The following is a 20,760-nucleotide window of genomic DNA, read 5'->3' on the forward strand; positions in this document are numbered from 1 at the left end:
TAGGTGAATTTATCGTACTCTTGTGTTCCACGAAAATACTATTTAGATATATATTTTCCATCAATTCTTCGATTGTTATGAAAAATTAATTTCTTGTGATTGAATGTTTGATGCAGACTATGTTTTTCTCTTAAATAATTTTATTGTGCTACAGCTAGGGGTGGCAAAAAAGCTCGTAGCTCGATCGTGACTCGCACCTGACTCGCTCGCTAACAGCTTGGTCCAAAATTAACGAGTTCAAGCTGGGCTCTAACTTGCTCGCCAGCTTGCGAGCTAGCTCGACTAGGCATCAATTTGTGAATGTGTATGAATTTGTGTGCATTTTATACTGTCTAGCTCGGTTCAGCTCGATTCAAAAAGTTTGTATAATTTATTTTCTTCTTAAAACAAGATCCGCCAAACCTAGCGAGCTAGTTCGAGTTGGCTTGTCACGAGTTCAAGCTGAGATTTTAGCTCGGATGTCCTAGATCCAGCTCACTCGGCTGTAGCTCGGACCGAGCCAGCTCATTGACACCTCTAGCTGCAACCCACAATATATACAACTATGCACGATGTATCGCCCTAGTTCCAAAAAATCGATACTGCTACTTATTATTATTATTTTTTTTAAAATCATAATTTCGTCCATTAGATCTAGGGTGACAAAAAAGCTCGTGGATCTATAGTGACTCACTCGCTAACAACTCGTTTGTTAGTGGACCGAACTATTAACGAGTCAGCTTATCACTAACTCGATCCAAAATTAACAAGTTTGAGTTAGGGCCTAACTCGCTCGTGAGCTGGTGAGCCAGCTTGGTCTAAGTATGAATTTGTTAATTGGTATGAATTTGTGTGAATTTAGTATGCATGAATTTATTTTGTCAACTGTGTTTGTATGAATTTAGGAATTTAATATTTAGTATGTATAAAACAGTGATTTTATATCTATCTAAAAAATAGTGATTTTAGAATTTGTTTACTATCTTTTTACATAGGTACAATATCACTTTATCGGATGGTCTAGAATCTCCTTAAAACAGTGATTTTATATCTATCTAAAAAAATTCTAAAAAATATAAAATTTGGTCTCCAAGCATATTTTATTATGAAGATTATGTTGAGTGGTTCGGATCGACTGTTTGGACTTTAAAAATAAAGATAAAAAGATGTGAAGCATATTGCATATTGGGTAGTTGTACTATTTATATCATGCTCAAAAACACTTCTAGCGTGTTGAATTCAACGTAAGACGCTTTTTTTCTTCTTCTAAATATTAGTGGTAATATTTAATTTTCAGGTAACGTTGGGTGAATTTATCGTACTCTTGTGTTCCATGAAAATATTATTTAGATATATCAATTCTTCGATTGTTATGAAAAATTAATTTCTTGTGATTGAATGTTTATTGCAGACTATGTTTTTCTCCCGAAATTTATTTAGTTAGCACATTGAGTTCAAATTAAACAAATACAACTCATCTCTTCAAATTTCAGTTTTTACCACTCATGTGCTCTTAGTTTACACACCAAATTTTTTAGTGCGCGGACTGAGAAAGCGAAACAATTTTTTTTTTTAGTTATGTTCTGAATTGTTTGAAATATTTGGACTAATTTTTTTTTTCTGTTCTATTCTATTTTGTTCTATAGTATTTATAATTATATATACACATAAAATTTGACAGTGAAATTGTTGAAAATAAAACACACTTGTTTAACAAATATTTTGGACTAAATTTGAACTAAAAAAATACTACAACAAATTATACGCACAATCTGAGTAACATTTTGTACTAAGTAAGTTGGTACGCAAATTGCTTCAAATACGTCCAATTCGATGAACGTTTTATACAACAAATTATACATAGAATAGAAAAAGAGGAGGGTTCAAATGCCTCCATGTTTTTGTGCCTCCATCATGCCTCCATCTCCCTCCATCATTTTCAAAGTACAAATAGTCGATCCGAACCGCTCAACCTAACCTCCATACTAAAATATGTTTGGAGACCAAATTTTATATTTTTAGGAATTTTTTTACTATTTTTTTAGATAGGTACAAAAATACTGTTTTTAGATGGTTCAGATTTATTGATTTTGTAACTATCTAAAAAAATAGTAAAAAAATTCCAAAAAATATAAAATTTGGTCTCCAAACATATTTTAGTATGGAGATTAGGTTGAGCGGTTCGGATCGACTGTTTGAATTTTGAAAATTATAGAGAGAGATGGAGGCATAATGGAGGCACAAAAACATGGAGGCATTTGAACCCTCCTCATAGAAAAAATTTAGTCTAAAAATTTCAAATAATTTTAAAAAGAACTAAAAAAAAAATGGCGCGCACCCAAAAAAAAAAAAAGTTGGTGCGCTTCTCCAGTTCGCGCACCAAAAAATTTGATGCCCGGAATGAGGACCCGTGGGTAGTAAAACCTGAAATTTATAATTTTGAGTGGTGTTTGTTTAATTTCAAATTATTAGAGTGCTAATTAAAAAAATTCGGATTTTTCTCTTAAATAATATTTACTGTGTTGCAGCCCACAATATCTTTATTTTATTATTAGCACGTTGGGTGTCTGATCCGCCAACGGCTATGATTGAGAGATGAAACTTCGGATTTGATCTCAGTTCTCCAATTACATATTTTGTCTTCTTTTGATTAAATGCATCTGTTTTATGTATAGAAGTCTAAATTTAGTTAAAAACATACTCACCACATATGCTGCCACACGATACGTTACAATTAAAATTGAATAAATTCTGAAATTTAGCGATATATTTATTCATTTCCTTATTTTTTTTTGTTTCCATATTTCTCCTCTTCAATTGAGAAGACTCCACCTTTCATTTTCTTATTTATTGTTTCCTTACTTCTTCGTTTCTATACGAATCACCAGTGTTCTAAATAGTGCGCTATAGCGGCGCTATAGCGTTTTTGGACCCAAAACGCTACGCTATACAATTAAAACACGCTATTTGAGCTACAGACGCTATAGCGGTAATAGCGGTCCGCTATAGCGCATAGCGTGTAGCGCAAATAGCGCCCGCTATGCAACATGCTGTTTTTTTTTTCTTTTCAATTTATATGGGCTTTAAATAAAGGCTCAGATTGGATTTTAACCGTGATTTTTTTTATAATTGACATACTAAGCTTTATATTAAATTATTAATTATTATTTTGATAAAAAAAAATTATTAATTATTAAATGAGATCAAATAAGGAAGCTACAGCGCGTTATGCAACATGAGCTGTTTTTTTTTCTTTTTTTAATTTATATGGGCTTTAAATAAAGGCTCAAATTAAATATATTAAGATATTTCTTGAAGTAACAAAATGATACTTTACTATATGGTAGTTTGAATATTTTGAATAGATTAAGATAATTAATTATGCCACGATGTCTAGGTTATTTTGAAATTTAAATAGAAAAAAGATAGATTATGTCATGATGCTGAATATATTTTGAATAGAAAAAGATCGATAGTTTATGATATTAGTAATACTATGGATATTTTGAGTCGCAATTTGGACTTTGTATTGGTTCAATATGAATACTATAATTTTTTAATCAATTTGATGTTATTTATTATTCTATGAGACTTAGATAATGTTGATATTTAGTACAAATATATGATATAATTTTTATAAAAATAAAAAAACGCTATGTGGCATAGCTTTCGCTATAGCGACGCTATTCGCTATAGCTTTTTTTTTCGGCTTCCCGCTATGACGCGATAAACGCTATTTAGAACCTTGCGAATCACAATGGAAATCATTTTTTTTATTTCCTTATTTCTCTTTCTTTGTTTCTATACATATTGGTGTGGACAATTTAGAATATATTTCCGATATAGAATATATCAATGTGTGTGTGTGTTCTAAATTAGAAACAAAGAATACTATAAATTGAAACGTGTGTGTGTGAATATATATTTTTCTTATAATATGTGTGTATATCATATACATACACACGATAACACTTTTATTTATGTTTTTTGATATCATATTATATGTTGATATTGAATTATTGTATGATATTTGATATTAGATTCGAATCGAGTTATTATTTGATATCATTGATACTTAAAAATAAAAAATAATCACATCATCAAATTGTTATCAGAGATCACGATTAAAGTTAATTAAAAATATATAATCATATAAATTTTCTATTAACATGTGTTTTAATTTTTAGATAATTATTATTTTTATTGATATATTTGTTTTTTATAATATGTACCCGTTGCAACGCACGGATATGATGCTAGTATACAACTATGCACGATGTATCGCCCTAGTTCCAAAAAATCGATACTGCTACTTATTTATAAAAAAAATCATAATTTCCACCATTGGATCAAATATTTAAGCGATACTATCATATTTGGCAATCCGTAATGGTTTCATTACTGTGACGCTTTCGCTTGTCATTTTGCTTAATGCGCCGGGACATACAGACCGTGTCATGTAATTGACGTGACAGAACCAAAACACAACGTGTCATTCTTCATTTTGATTAAATAAGCCATTTTCTATTTAATCAACCATCTCATTTTTGCAATAATCATAAATGTTTGATACTAAATCAGCTTGATTTTAATCATATATTTTATACTTAATTTTTTCCTAATGATCCCCATTGAACTAAGTTAAAATATAACATATTAAATATATATACATTAATTAATTTCTTCTTATTGCTAATAAACAACTTTCGAATTATAAATTGGCAGGGGCCGCGCGAACGCGTACCCCCTCTATAACAAATTACGACATCCACTCTGCCACTTGGGCAGATGGTAGGCCAGCACTCCCACCAAGTGCAATGTGGGCCACTAGCCTAAGCCATGAGCCTTCATGATCGCTCATTGACTCCGTCCAGGTAAGTGCCTTGTATCGTCGTCTCCCAACCTTTTTTATAACCTCCCAAGCTGTTTGTCTTTATATGGATGGACTCGTGGGACTAACGAAGCGCTAACAGCATGATGGAAAAACCCGGACGTGCTTACTTTTCTCTGGAAACAGGCCGATGTTTTATGGACTTAGCTTATCGCTCAATATAGAGCAGTACCGGCCCAATCCAGGCTTTTTCCACCGTCGTTGAACACTTGAACTAATTGCGTAATTCTTGTTTGTTTTATTGTTAATTGATACGAAAGAGCATTAATCATTCTATGAATATAATACAATATATTAATCATTTTGTTTTTTGTTTTAGTTATGAATATATCACAATATGTCACGAATCACATGTGGGTGTTATTATATGAATAGGTTATATTCATTAATCATTCTATATTTGTTTGACAACGATGACAATTGTTACTGAGTATTAATCAATTAAAATTATAAATGTTTTACAACCGACCTTGTGGCAGTGTGTGGGAGGTCTAAATTTGATTTCCGGAGTAGAGACTCTTTGTAGATAGTGAAATTATAAAAAAAATCAAATCTTAATTTTTCTCTAAAAAGAAATGTATTATTTATTATTTAGATAAGTTGTGTATTAAATTCGGTATAATTTAAAAGTAAATTTGATTGACACTTGGATCAATTATCAAATAATTTCTTCAATTTTCCAAATAAGCTCCGATTCTCTGAACAAATTATTCTTGCTTATATAAACAAATTACAATTGAATGAGTACAAGAAACTGAGTCTTTGAAGTCACTGATTATGTGTTAAATTGTTAAAAAATATTCGAACCAGCTGATTATCTAACATATCTCCAAAATCCCTCCTATTTAAATCTGTATTACAATAAATGGATCAATTTCCATCACTCTAACTGATACAACACAGTATACAACTAGACAACTCATCAGCTCTTTCTCGTTTCAATTTCTCTTCGAATTTCCTCAAACAACATCTCATTCCAAGTGTCAATTGGGCCTGGCATGCACCAATGTAGACAATCCTGTGGAGGTGGCTCTCCATTTGGGCCCCGCTTCGTCTTCTTTTTGGGGTCGGGGTTCCTATAAGGGCCTGGGTGCCCATCAGACCTAAAACCAAATGGTTCAGTTATATCCATGAATCTCAATTTGGCACTACCATTCAACTTTTCAACTGCCTTCTGAAACCCTAGAATTTGTTTCGAGTACATGGTGTCTGTGAACGCATTCCTTACAACCTTAGTAACAGGTTCCACCTTACCAGTACAAGACCCACCGGTGTTCCATGCACCACCTTCATAGTGGTCGGGTGAGTAGGATCGAACAATGGCAAGACCAGTGAATTTAGGGTTCGCAGCTAGTGCTGTTAAGATTGTTTCCACTGATATGCCTGTACAGAGCATGTAAAACATTGTTAATTTAAAAAAAAAGCTGATTGTGTGTGGTAGGTAACAGGTTCCACTGGATTATATCAATCTGGTAACAGCTAGAGACTGGTGTTGACTTAGTTCTTGTTTCTTACGAGGTTTTGTTCAAACCATCCCACCATATGTCACAATATGAAATATACAAAATTGATCAAATGTTTATTTTTTTTTTTTTTTTTTTTTTTGTGTCTAATCTCCATGAGGGTTCATATGTGTGGAAACTATGCGAAACACCACAGCAATACAATACGTTACAGTAATCGACTGTTGTGGGCATGTACCGGGCATACTACCATAGGCATCTTCAGGTTTTACAATTGTATTACAATTTTCTTTTCACTGGCATTCTTTCCATTTTCTTTTCAAAGGCACCTTCAGGTTTTCAATCAAAGCAAGAATAGAATTGCTGAACCGTCATATAACTTACCAAATGCTTCGACATTATTGACACACATCTCTCCGGCACCTTTGGGCCACCACAATTGACCCCCAACCACTGTACCATTAATTACATACGCTGACCGTTTTGCAAACCAATGGCCAGAAGACAACACCAGTACATCAAAAGCTGGTACGAACTCCATGAAGATCTCGTCTGGTATGTCTAGGTACACCTTATCGACACCCTCTGGGGCGGGACCAATTGGGTCGGTTGTGTGGTGAACCAGCCAGGATGACCATATGCGCACAATGTTGGTAGATGTGGATCGAAAAAACCATTTCTGCATGCGCCGGTTCCCTCTGTTCCTTGGTTCCTCTACCTGTGTCCACAATTAGTTTTTTTTTTGCTTTTTCTCCGTTTGGTACTTATGCTGTTACGGAATTATATTCTGTTTATAAGTAATTGAGTGTAACCATTAATAATAATTTAAATAAGATTTGGAATGGTTTTGGTATAATACTGCTTCCATTTTGATCAAGTAGCAAAACTATTTTGACTGAAATTTTATGTTCATTGCATAACTGAGCACAAAAATGAGATTCATTAAATTGAGTACAAGGACTTGATTCAGTTGAACTGGTCCTAAATGCCATCTAAATTGAGTATTATGCGCACAACTGAAGCTTAAACAAGTTCAATCAAGTATTATGTGCACAATCGGTGAAGCCATTGCAAGAAAAAGAGTACCTGCCAAAGAATGCAAAGAAGAGACTCAAACTGATTTCTTGCCACAGAGTCCCCAACAAAAGCTAGGGTTTTCCCTCTCATGAGTTCTAGAAACCTACGTGGGTCGAAACGTGGCAACTGACACTTGCTGGGTTGCCACCTCCAGTTTTCATAACCCTTATCAGGCCGCCCATTTCCCTGGCAGTTCTGCATCTGTGTTATTATAGGGCACGACTTGTTTGTGTACAGTGGGCCCGTCTCATCATACACCCATTTCCCATGATACAAATCACATGTTTCTTTAGACCAAACAAAAGAAAGGAACAAAAATAACAAGTTATTATTTATCTTAGTTGAATATTTATAGTATTCTGAGGTTATTTTTTAAAGTCTCCTGCTGTTGCTATAATGGCGGCATTTGGTAGTTTCTGCATGAGCTGAATGGTACCATACTGAAATGAATCTCCCTTGTTGAATACTTCTATAAATTGTTTCAATTTGTTGTTTTTCTGATAACAATACAAACTATCTGGCATCGAACTTTCTGGTCTGTAAAATAAAAAGAGAGATTGAGAAAAAGAGAACCTCACCTTGATCATTTTTTGAAAGCTCACCTCCTGGTGATGGTTCTTTACTATCCAAAGGTGGTTCATTTAGAGTTTCATCAGATGTAGATTTCTCATTCTTCATTAATGGCTCCTTGATTATACTTGAGGTTTCATTTGAACCCAGTTCATTCTCATTTCGCAGATTCTCAATCACAAGTTCTTGCTTAACATTTTCTGACGGAGTCCCTCCATTGGATAAATTTTGAATCTCCTTTTGAGTATCGTTGTTATATTTATCAGAAACCGTCAGAGGTACTTCTAATTTGTCAGCTGAAATATGGTACCCAAATTGGGACGAAGTGGATGGAGAAGAGAATACAAAAAGAGAAACTACTACAAGAGAGAGAACAAGAGAACCAACAGAGATAAGAATTGATGTGACTGATCGACGGATCCCGACTCCAACATTTAGATTTTTAGGTGAATCAGTTGTCATTTTTTGATGAAACAGTATGATAAATATCTAAATTAGTTCAAAACCTAAGAGGAGAAGGGCGTCATCACCGCCAATTGAGTTACCAAATATCAAAATTGGGAAAGATTAAACCAAAATTTCTCCTTTTTTCACCTTCTGTGGTGAATCAAGCACCAAATCGATTAAATAGAAGCAAATTAAACGCTGAAAACCAAGTACATTGAAAATTCCTTCAATCTTCTCCTTAACGCTGAAAGCCGTAAGGACGACCTCTGCTATTCGATTAGGTTACTCGCTAATTTTAGTGTAGGGAGGAGAGTGACAAATAAAAAATGGGGATCGAATCTCCTGCCCCCGGAGCAGGAATTTCTTGCCTCCAGAGTCACTGTTAGTGGGCCCCTTAAACTCTAAATCCTAAATCCGGCTCCATCCACTTTAAATCCGACCCCACCCCACAGTGACTGAGGGGGCAGAAAAATCCTGCACCCCGGGAACAGGTGATCTGCTCCCTAAAAAATGGAGGGAAGTTTCACCAGAACTTTCCAGATCTACGATTTCTTACGAATCACAAGCTATCACGAGTATCCTCTGAGATATCTCATATTTTGCTTGACAGACGTGTCCGGTTCCTATTCGGGGATAGCACGGGGCCAGTATTATTTGAGATTTGAGATTCGTGTAGAATGTATTTAAATGGTTGAGATTCTCCAAAAAATCATGCAAAATATGAGATATCTCAGAGGATGCGAATTCAGCTTTCACTGCACCTCGGGTTTGTGTCATCGACATTGCGTGTACACATATCCCGGGGCTAAAATTATGTACTCGTAATTTCACTAAAATGTTTGTTAATTTAGTTCTGAAATCTGTATGTATAACAAAATTATTAAATAATTAAATTCAATTATTACCTAAATCGCCACCTCAGATTTCACCAGCAGTAACTGAGAGGATCCAGGTTCTCTGAAGTAACTCAAAATTTGAGTTTGGATCCAGACCATCCAATTAAATCCGGATCAATTTCACAGGCTTTTTTATATCCGTGTAGATCTGATCGGAGGGTACAGATTCAAACTCTAACTTTGAGTTATTTTTGGGATCCGAATTAGCAGCCTTCTAGTGAAAAGTGGGGACAAAAAATTCAAAATAAATTCAAAATAAATATATAAAAACGTGGGGACGACTCTGAATCCTCTGCCCTTCTGGAGGCAGGAAATTTCTGCCCCCTTAATTACTGCGTGTTGGACCGATCATTTTTAATTTTTAAACTGAGAGCCCACCTCAAATCCACACGCAGTGACTCTGGAGGTAGAAAATTTCTACTCCGAAAGACTGCCCAAAAGTTCACAATGATTTAAGAGAGGAAACATTAGAGATGTAAATTAGAAAATTTAAAATTAACACATGTTTTTTCTTCTTTTCCGTTCAAAATCACCTAGCAGATACGGTTCAAAATCAAACTGGCACGTCTTGTCTTTTTTCAAAAGATTGTTTGTCTTGTGCCACTTGCGGTCCTTCTGGCTAATAGGCGCGTAGCATAATTGCACCTTAATGGTTTTATAACTGTCTGTGGTGTCTAGGGCAGCTGTTAAGACATCCACTCTCTTACGGAAGAAGTAAATTTGATCTCTACCAAACACAAAAAAAAAATGTGTGTGTAGTTTATGGGGTTATTCACAAAAAAATAAAAACTGTCTGCGGTGTTAACCGCCAAGCTTTCGTTCAACGTCCATGTTACAGTAATTTTATCTTTGCGGGCATGTAGCATAGTGACAAATAAAAAGTTCGGATTCGATTTGGCGGGTTCAAAAATTCGTGATTCAGATATAATTTGGAGATGATTCGGTACAATAAGGAAGCAAAAAAAAATCTCCAAAAAAAAAAAAAATTGGCCTTTTTTTGCTTTTTTCTCGTGAATAATTTGTGATTTGCGTTTTATTCGGAGTTCAGTTCGAAAAAGGTGAAAAAACGAATTAAACACGAATTAAACGCGAATAACTCGCGAGTCTTGTTACTGGCGTGTAGAACTGATGATCAGATTGCCAAGTAAATAAATACAAGTGGATTAATTATAGGGATGTTAGACATTAAGGGCCCATTCGGTGAACAACTGTTCACCGTGGGAAAAAAAAAATTTGCTCAGAGTTAAGTTTTTATTCCCACGGTGAACAGTAAAATTTAATTCAAAATTTTTGATTTGCACACCCATTCCCATTCTCTACTAGGCTGCCGAACGGGCCCTAAATTAAGAGGAAAATTTGGGAAAATGAACCAGGCAAGTGTTAGGTGAAGTCAAATAGAGGTGTCCTACATAGGGAGGCAACAATTATTCACAATTGTTGGTGACTTGGTGTAAATATAAGTTGATATTAAGTTTATAATTAATTTTGAAATTAAATAAAATTGAACGCCATATTGAAGATTTTGAATTAGGAAGTTTCATTTAAAATAACTTGAATTCCAAAGTGGAGTGAGCATAGCGGTAACAAGTTTTATTAGTGCAACTATAATCCCAAAACATAGAACTCTCCATTCAGTCTTTTAAAACCTCAAAAATTATATATTTATTTGAAGATATATAATTATATTTTTAGATGATTAAACTGACAGTTTCTGAAATATTTGAAGGCAAAAATATGTAATTTTGTGGTTTCATAAGGATTGATGTGCAAGTGTTTGTCTTTTAGAAGAATATACATAGTTTTCATAAGTTGCGAAATATATATATAATTTTGAAGTTTTACAAGACAAATGAAGGTTAAACTATAAAATGTATAATAGGATGGAACGAAATAATTTAAATAGGATTAAATTATAAAATGCATAATATGTGAAAAGTGAAAGAGATTAAACTATAAAATAACTCTAACCATTAGACTACAAATACACATTTACTAATTTATGAGGAGGACTAAATTATATACAAATTTTAAAAAATAAATATTCAATTAAATTTTAATATATATGATTAAGATTTTTAAAATTATGAGGTAGCTTACCGGCTTAGCACCCCGTGACATACACATAAATCCTCTCCCGAGAGAAAAAAAGACCAATATTCTTTTACGAGTAAAACATTTTCCACAAGAAAATAAGAAAAATAAAATAGAGGACTGCTGCTACATGCTAACCATGGTTCATGAAATATTTATTTTCATTTTAATTAAGCTAGCTATCTGGTTTTTAGAGAGAGAGAGAGAGAGATAGATACCCTGGTGTTCCTTGGTTGAAGCGGTAACAGTAAGGGTTTTTTGAAGCTGAGAGAATTTTTAGACCTGGATTTTTTTGAAGTGGTAATACTAAATTATTATCCCTGGATTTTTTTAAATTAACTCAACATGATATGATAATTTTTAGACCAACTATTGAAAAATAAGTAACCAAATAGAAATAAGAAGTGCAATTCCAAATTTAGAAGTGAAATAGAAATAGTCAAGATATCAAATTTATTATTGCAACAAAAGCAATACTTTAAGCTTATATATTACAAGTTATACATTTTATGATGTCTCATGTTCAGGTATCAACAATTTTGACATAGCATGGCAGCTGAAGTCCTCCAAGCAAATAAATTACTTCACCCAAAAAAATATAATGAGGGATCACTTATACTATTTTTTTGTGACACCGGATTACATCCTATATTTTTAAAGTTCAAACAGTCGACCAAACCGTTCAACATGATAGATATATTAAATTATGCTTGAAGATCAAATTTTATATTTTTTTGAATTTTTTTACTATTTAATTAAGTATTTTAGAAATAAGAAGTCGTCATTTTTTGCCGCAGAAATTGCCTTCTCTTTCTTTCTTTGAATTTTGATGAGTTTGAGATGGAGGAGAGAGAAATGGGGTATTTATAGTGCAAAAAAAAAAAAACTAATTCACTATATAATATAGCAGTTTGGGTATTTTTAAAAAAAATTTAAAAATTTCGATATAAGTGGATATTTATATTAAAATTTGGATATTAATAAAAATCACGGAAGCTTGTATATTACAACTTCCAAATTTTATGATGTCTCATGTGCAGGTATCAACAATTTTGACATAGCCTGGCAGCTGAAGTCCTCCAAGCAAATAATTTATTTCACCCAAAAATATAATAATTCAAGAATCTCGAGAAATACTATTATTAGTTTCAAAAGGCATAAAAAAAATGAGACGACGCTTGAAATAATTGCTTGATGGCCGCAACTTTATCATTGTGCGAATCGACAACTTTTCGTACAACAACCTTTGACCCAAAATTAAGAAAAGCCAGTATATAACAACTCACAGACAAATTAAAAAATCAGATCACAGATGAGAATCCTAGCAGGATGATAAGTACCTTTTTGTCCTCACTAGTATCACATAAAATATTATACCTGGCCTGTTTGGCTGTTTAAGTTCAACAAAGGCAATGATTTTAATATTTCATTATTTTAACAAGGATAAACCCACGCAAATTTTATTTTAAACATCCATTTGCTTTTTCCGTACTTCTGTTGTCCTCCATTCTATTCAGCAACATTGTCACCTCTCCCTTGTATCGGCTTTCATGAAAATGTTAGCCCGCTGCGTTAACAGGGAAAAATTAATCATATATATTGAAAATTAATTGTACTTCTATCTTTTTTATAAAATTTTTTATAGTTCAGTCTCTCATAAATTATTATATATGTGCTTGTAGTTTAATGGTTAAAAACTTATGTACTTAGGGGTGTAAACGGATAGGATAATATCCGATTTCGTCTGAATCCGAATTCGAATCCAAAAAATACTTAAATTATCCGATCCGTATCCGTATCCAAGACTATCCGTATTCTAAAAATTATAATGGATACAGTAAAACTTTTTGCTATCCGTATCCGACCGTTTACACTTTAAACCACAACAAATGTGATATATGTTCTTAAATTAATTTATTAAATTGCATATATATATATATATATATATATATGAGGAGGGATCAAGTTACAACACTTGAAAGTTACAACAAAGTTACAACATCATTTTTTTTCATTTTCAAAGTCCAAATCGTCGATCCAAACCGTTAGATATTCAATCTATATTAAAATGTGCTTGCAGACCAAATTTTACATTTTTTGAAATTTTTTTGCTATTTATTAAGATGGGTACAAAATCGCTGTTTTTATTAAAATTCTGCACCATTAAAAACAGCAATTTTGTACCCATCTTAATAAATAGCAAAAAAATTTCAAAAAATGTAAAATTTGGTCTGTAAGCACATTTTAATATAGATTGAATATCTAACGGTTTGGATCGACGATTTGGACTTTGAAAATGAAAAAAAATGATGTTGTAACTTTGTTGTAACTTTCAAGTGTTGTAACTTGATCCCTCCTCTATATATATATATATTTTATGAACAATATAACACTATGACATAATTAGTGACTAACATTTTAATAATATAATATATATTTTGTAACTAATAAGGTAATTATGAAAAATATCTGTATCCGTCCGATATCCGATCTATATCCATAACATTTAATATCCGATCCGTATCCGTATCCGTATCCGAAAAATTATAACGGATACAGATACAGTAAGACCACTATCCGATTGGTATCTAACCGTTTACACCCCTATATGTGCTTCCCATAGAAGAGCTGAAACATCATTAATGAAAAAGGAAGGAAAAAGAGGTGAAGGAGCCAGGCATCAATTTCACCTCGTCCATATTTTGATTTGGAGATGCAAGATTGCTATTTTTTTTCTTTAGATTTTGAGTCTAGTTTACCTTCATTTCTCCTCTCCTATATGTTCATCTCCAAATTTCAAGGTTTCTAGAGCAAGTAATCCGCCATGAGCAGATCTGATCACACCTTTTTCCTCCTTCTACGTACCTCAAACTGGAGCAAGCCCTTGAGTCCCTTACAAATTATTACATGTATGCTTGTAGTCTAGCAGTAAGAATTCTAATTTGTTACTGTGAAGATATGAACTCAAATCTTGATCATAAATTTTAGATTTTAGTCACCATGTTTAAATTTTATTGTTCTGTTGTGTGCGTTGAATATTGAAAATTTTGCATCATTCCAAAGTTGAGATCAATAACTCGACGCATTTGTTAAGTTTTTTTTGGTCATTCAAAGTCCGTAAGCACTATTGAGTTTGTTGCTGCTGCTTTATTTTTTGTTGTTGTTGACAATAAAGTACCGGAGGCCTCCGTTTGTGAAGAAAAGGAGTTGACAATAACGCACTCCATTTCTTTTTTACAGAGCTAGATTTTTGGAACAAGTCTAATCAGTGGATTGTACAGTACAAATGTGACAGTGCTATCGCCTATTAAGCATTACAATAAACTATCTGTATTATCTCAGCAAACCACACGTAAACAGATTGATACAATAAAAACAAGAAGTCAAACTTAATAGAATATATAATCTTCATAACCTTTGGGAATTGCAAAAGCCGATTCATAAACAAAAAAAAATCAGGGATATTCACTCTCCTGAAAAGTCTAAAAATATTTTAAGAATCTGAAATTATGAATGGATATGAATAAGTTATAATAATTAACAATTCATGGGTTCACTAAATCAACGCTTGCCATTCGCCTCATCTCATCAATTTTAACCTTTGTGGCCCCCAAAGGGACCTACCCTTAAAGGGCGCAACATATATTAAGTGTTGGTCAAATCTGGCTATTTTTTGCGGCTGGGAAATGGTAAGCAGCTCCAATATTGCATCCATTTGCTTTTTTCAATTTTATTTTCAAAAATTGGATCAACTTTTATTTTAACTTTTTACTTGTTATCAATTATTGCAAAATTAAAATTGTTAAAGTGATGGATAAAAGAGCTAAATTTTAAATTGTTGCATATAATTTCAATTGCATTATCGTCATTAAATGATATAGATTATATTATTTGTTGTTTATATTTATAAAATATATTATATTGTTAGTAGCATTGTTTCTAATTCATAACGAGTAAAATCACGCGATCCGTAAAATTCAAACTCATAGTGAATATATAAAATTACTTGTATATGTTGCAATGTTCCACGAGAATATTTTATCTTTTATTTCTCAGGACAATAATAGATGAAATTAAAATATTTATAAGTGATGTTTGATACGAAGATAAAAAGGAGACAAATAGATAACTCTTGTCATCACTCTTATATTAAGGGTCATTCTCTCATTTTTTTTTATTATTATGACAAAGTGTGACAATAAGAAAAACTTTTATTCTTTATATAAAATAATGAGATGTGACAATAGATAGTTAGATACTGACTTTTATTCTTTATTCTCTCTTTTTTTTTTATTATGACAATGTGTATCATGTTGGGTCGGAAAATAATGAGATGGAGTGAATAAATAAATAAATACTCAGTAGAATCAAGTAAAGTAGAATGAGATTAAATAAGTGAAAAATTGTAATGAAAATTTTACAATAAGCTCCAATTCTATAATTAAATTTGTCGTGATATTTCACAGAGAAGATGAATAAATGTCATATTCTATATAAAAAATTGGTTGGAATAAGAAATATATTACTAATTCTAGAGTCAGTATTCCACTTTGAAATTAAAACATGAATGGAGTAGAGTGAAAAAAAAAATTAATTTCACTTTTATCAAACACCTTCTATAAAAATAACTATCACGTACAATTATGTATCCATCCAAATTTTATTTTGCTACAAAATATAGCTCTACTTGTCTTTTATGTAGAAATTTTTTCATTACAGTCTTAACAAATAACAATTTCTTATAATATCTAATTTCGTACCATGCAAATATCGAAACACCTTTCTAATTTCAGTAGCCTTGCACGTCTGATTTGATAGTGCAACCAAAGAAACTTGCTATTACATGCATGAATAGCAGTACACAGTACACAGGAAGTCAGGTAGCCTTTGAGGTAATAAAGTTGGAGACGAAAAGAATTTTGCTCTTTTGTTTTTCCGTTGTAAAAGCTTCTGTGGGACCCACAAAGGGTTATAGAAGTCAATGGTTCCCACAAACTATGGTCTATATAAACCGTCTCCTCTCTCTTTAATGGCATCACATCCATCCAAAGAGCTTGTACTAAAAAGGAAAAGGGAAAGATTCAAATCGATTCAAGGTAATTGAAGTTAACGCTCATGGCTGGTATGGGATCATCTAAGACTACAATCGCTCTTCTCTTTCTCATTGTCTGTTGCGTGGGCCCTTCTGCGGCGACGGTGTATTTCTCTCAGCTTAATAAGACCCTTATTGTTACCGCTTCAGCCAACGAAAGCCAGGGTATGCCTCTCTCTCTAAGAACCACGATAGCTAGCTTAATTAAATGGAAATTAAACAAATATTTCATCAACCATGGTTACCAGCAGTCCATTTTCTTTTTCTCGTATTCTTGTGGAAAATACATTGCTAGGTTACGGCTAGTGGGTCGATCTTTCGCTTTGTTGAACTTGAATCTTCATTTCTCTTGTACATTGTTGAAATTTGACTTGGGGCAATTTTAAATAATTAGGTTTAGTTTGGGTAACTATGAAAATATCCAGTGGCTCGCTAGCAGGGCCAATGGTTGCTCGAGATAAAAAGTCAAACATCTTTTGACCAAATTTGGAGTAGTAAGAGTTAATGAGAAAAGATTATAATTCTGGTTAGTTGTTGTTGTTGTTTTTTTTGAGGTATTTTATATATTTATATAATTTTAAAACTTGAAAATTATGTACGTTTTCTTAAAATACAAACACTTTCATGTTAATCCTTCTAAAACCAAAATTTCATATTTTTGCCTTCAAACATGCAAATTTTATATTCATCTTTCTGAATTATAAAAACTATCAGGGTAATCATCTAAAAAATAAATTATATATCTGTAAAGAAATATATATTTTTTTAGCTTTTATAAGACTAAATTGAGAATTTACTTTTTACGAGGAAAAATATAATATTTGTAAGTTTGAAAGGTGAAATTTGTAATTGTGATATTATATAAGTATATGATAGTTTTTATAATTTACAATTAGCGCAGAACAATGCGTACTACAAAAATTTAGAAGGACATATATAATATGTCGCCACTTAATTCCATAGAATTTATATGTCCAAACCTTGCAATTTGCAAAGCCACTGAATAAATTCTCGCTCAATTTTTGGATTCAAGTTATTTTATATGGAACTTCCTGATTCAAAATTTTTAAAATGGTTTACATTTTTTAATTTCAAATTAATTAATATCAACGAATTTACACCAAGTCCCCACTATATATGTAGGTCACCTCTGTTTGACTTCACCTAATAATTCAATAAACAAACAAACTTTGCACCACTTGCCTGGTTCATTCTCCCAATTTTCTTGATTCAATGTCTAACATCCCTATAATTAATCCACTTGTATTTATTTACTTGGCGATCTGATCATCAGTTCTACACGCCGGCAAGGATAAAATTACTGTAACATGGGCCCTGAACGGAAGCTTGGCAACCAACACCGCAGACAGTTATAAAACCGTGAAGGTGCAATTATGCTACGCGCCTGTTAGCCAGAAGGACCGCAAGTGGCGCAAGACAAATGATCTTCTGAAGAAAGACAAGACATGCCAGTTTGATGTCATCAAGACGGCATATCCCGGTTCTGGAAAATACGAGTACTTGGTTGAGCGTGAAGTTCCATCCGCCTACTACTTTGTGCGTGCATACGTATACGATGCTTCTAACACACAGGTTTGGAACTAGCTAATCTTGCTTGCTATATAATATTTTTGTTGACAAAGGAAAAATTGATTTAGGATTCCCCAACTGGTATATAAAAACTTAATTTTATGGGGAAATTAATTTATCTCTACCCAATCAATTGCTCAGAAACTCCAAAGATAATAACATCACAGATAGTGCAAATCAGTATCTTTTGTCTTGTTAATTGATAAACTCAATTAATCAATAGTTAAAGGTTAATTAAACCAGTAGAAAATATAAATTAACTTCTTCATAATTTGATGAATCAGGTGGCATATGGTCAGACAACAGACAAGGACAAGAAGACCAATATTTTCCAAATAGTCGGCATCAGTGGCCGAACTTTGGGTATTGAAATTTGTGCTGGTGTCTTTTCGGCATTCTCAGTGTCGGCTTTGATTTACTTCTATGTGGTTGAGACCAGAAAGAAGAATAACTAAGAGATACAAAGAATTGTGTGCTTTGTCTTTATACTGTGGGTGCAATGGAGATTCATGAAGCTTTGAAGAGGCCCCTTATATTAAGTTCCTGAAGTGGTTTTTACTTGGTTAGTTTTTGTGGGTTTTTAGTTAGTTATTAATCACATATTTATTGTGTTTTGTAAGCTTGCTGTATCCTTCGTATGTTTTCAACATACGCCTTCTTTTATAAATTTAACTTGAGACAGAGAATCGGTGTTGTCTCAGTTATGTTTCGTCAATAAAATGTTTGGAATTTTTTTTTTTTTTTATAAAATGGTGAAGACAACGAAATAGTAATACATAGTTTATAATTCTTCTTATTTATTTTTTTCTTCTTCGGAGAAGCCCATAGACAAGCTTACATTTAGTATATTATTAAGCGCGCTATATGCTAGCTAGCTCGCATTTAAATATAACAATTCTCAAACAAAAGTCTTATATATTATATAATTATTGGATAAACTTCAACAGCCATGAGAGAGGTCGATAGTGTGCAAATTTTTAAAACATCTGGCTGGGGTTTCTACCCCAATTAATTATTGCAAAATAGCTCCCAATTGTCCATCTGACCATCTCGCCTATATTTGTCAAATAATGAATTATGGATTTTTTTTTTTAATTGGAATATGGTTTAGTTTCCCCGTTAGTAGTGGTGAAAACGGGTCCGACCGAATCCGTATCCGTATTTGAATAATTGATACAGATATCTGATATTCAAATATCCGTACAAATAGTGGTACATATATGGTTTTAAATTTTGTTATCCATATCTGAATAGTATATATATACCATACAGTTTAATATATTATGCAAATATTTATGTATATATCTATAGATATTCCATATCCAATTTGTTTCCGTATCTGAAAAAAAATAGATACGGATATAGTTTTACCACTATCAAATCCGTATCCGATCCGTTTTCACCCTACCTGTGTGCCACCAAATATGCATAATTCTCAATTCAGTTTTTTTTTCTGACTTTGACCGACGTCCACCGGATAATTGAATTAAGCCTAAAAATCAATTACCATGCTCAATATTTCCCCAATATTACGAGGTTGTTTGACAACACATAGGAGATTAAATATAATCTGCGCTAAAAAGATATTGTTCAGTAAGCTAAAGAAAGGAACATGAGATTAAGATAGTTAAAGAAAGCTAAAGGAAGGAAGAGGTGCCTTAAAAAAAAAATCCAGACAAAAGAAGGCTAAAAGATAGTCTTAATCCACACTGAAAAACTGATACCGTTAGAATTTAGAGTTTAGAGTTTATGATTTAGCTAAATGAGACTCCTTTAGCCGAGGCTCAGACCCTTACCGAATAGCACCTACGTACCCAACTCTGCCGAACATCAGGCCTCTTCCGGGCGGAAGGACTTTATATTATTTGAATTAGAAAAGCTTACCCAGTCTCGCCTCCTATTTTACTGCCATATCTAGATATCAATGCCAGTAGATATGGATGCAATCCCAATTCACAGCCTGGACCCATTTCTCAGCCTGCCTGATCATTTTGAAGATGGGCACCACTGGTACCAACACTTTAATCATCTACATTCTAACAACTCAACTGAATTTTTAAATAACTGTTAATCACTTTTTAAAAATTAAGGTCTCTAAAATTTTTAACTCTTCACATCTCTAAAATTAATTTTAGAGTTTCTATTAAGTCACGGCAGCAACAATTTAAAAATGAGAAATAATTTGAGCCAATCATTTAGTTAGTATAGAGTTTATAAACATTTTCTTAATAAAAAACTTTACTGCATAGTTTCTAAATAAAAAAACTTTCTCACATCTCTGAAATTGTATTAAAAACTACCACATCAGATTAGAAACTCCAATAGTTTGAGGGATGTAGATGCTATCTACCTAATGTAGTATGGAGATATTGGCTTAAGGCATGTAGCTTGTTGAAATAAAAAAAGCTGTACTGATATTATAATAATAAATAATATTCAAGCTATTCAAAATAATCATGGTATGGCATTTACAGAATTTTTTTTTTTTTGAAGAAAATTTGAGTCGCAGAATACAAATCTGTCTTTCAATAAATTTGTAACCTTTCAAAAATAATCTTTAAGTAAATTTGTAAAGCAAATAAGTTTTATGTGAACCCATACTATTAAAAATATAAAAATAAATCATATATTCAACATTATATTTTCATAAAAAGCACTGCAATT

The 20,760-nt window shown here is 32.6% G+C and overlaps 2 protein-coding genes and 1 non-coding gene across 3 annotated transcripts; 1 reads left to right on the plus strand and 2 right to left on the minus strand.

The window, feature by feature from the left end:
* Positions 1-4,701: 4,701 nt before the first annotated feature.
* Positions 4,702-4,861, minus strand: LOC144566934 (U1 spliceosomal RNA). The gene has a single exon (XR_013515310.1). It is a non-coding gene; the product is annotated as a U1 spliceosomal RNA (small nuclear RNA).
* Positions 4,862-5,577: 716 nt separating this feature from the next.
* On the minus strand, positions 5,578-8,754 carry LOC144566293 (protein trichome birefringence-like 18). The gene is made up of 4 exons (XM_078316288.1): positions 7,989-8,754; positions 7,420-7,697; positions 6,718-7,051; positions 5,578-6,253 (listed from the first exon to the last, which is right to left on the minus strand). Exons 1-4 carry the CDS (start codon positions 8,440-8,442, stop codon positions 5,793-5,795), a joined length of 1,527 nt encoding a protein of 508 aa, XP_078172414.1. The 5' UTR covers positions 8,443-8,754; the 3' UTR covers positions 5,578-5,792.
* Positions 8,755-16,409: 7,655 nt separating this feature from the next.
* LOC144566067 (putative high-affinity nitrate transporter-activating protein 2.2) lies at positions 16,410-18,777 on the plus strand. Its single transcript, XM_078315932.1, has 3 exons — positions 16,410-16,671; positions 17,801-18,099; positions 18,381-18,777. The coding sequence occupies exons 1-3, from the start codon at positions 16,530-16,532 to the stop codon at positions 18,549-18,551; spliced, it is 612 nt and encodes a 203-aa protein (XP_078172058.1). The 5' UTR covers positions 16,410-16,529; the 3' UTR covers positions 18,552-18,777.
* Positions 18,778-20,760: the final 1,983 nt, after the last annotated feature.

This window comes from Carex rostrata, chromosome 15 (genome assembly GCF_964058835.1).
Source record: "Carex rostrata chromosome 15, lpCarRost1.2, whole genome shotgun sequence".
In the NCBI taxonomy this organism is placed as follows: Eukaryota; Viridiplantae; Streptophyta; class Magnoliopsida; order Poales; family Cyperaceae; genus Carex; species Carex rostrata.

What these genes read in the sequence shown, in the direction of transcription:
- LOC144566293 (XM_078316288.1), bottom strand. Translation starts at nt 8,442, where the DNA reads ATGACAACTGATTCACCTAAAAATCTAAATGTTGGAGTCGGGATCCGT. An exon ending in GCTTTCAAAAAATGATCAAG is followed by an intron (nt 7,698 to 7,988) that starts GTGAGGTTCTCT and finishes TTTGGTCTAAAG; the next exon opens with AAACATGTGATTTGTATCAT. An exon ending in TTCTTTGCATTCTTTGGCAG is followed by an intron (nt 7,052 to 7,419) that starts GTACTCTTTTTC and finishes TTGTGGACACAG; the next exon opens with GTAGAGGAACCAAGGAACAG.
- LOC144566067 (XM_078315932.1), top strand. Translation starts at nt 16,530, where the DNA reads ATGGCTGGTATGGGATCATCTAAGACTACAATCGCTCTTCTCTTTCTC. An exon ending in TTCAGCCAACGAAAGCCAGG is followed by an intron (nt 16,672 to 17,800) that starts GTATGCCTCTCT and finishes TCTGATCATCAG; the next exon opens with TTCTACACGCCGGCAAGGAT. An exon ending in ACGATGCTTCTAACACACAG is followed by an intron (nt 18,100 to 18,380) that starts GTTTGGAACTAG and finishes TTGATGAATCAG; the next exon opens with GTGGCATATGGTCAGACAAC.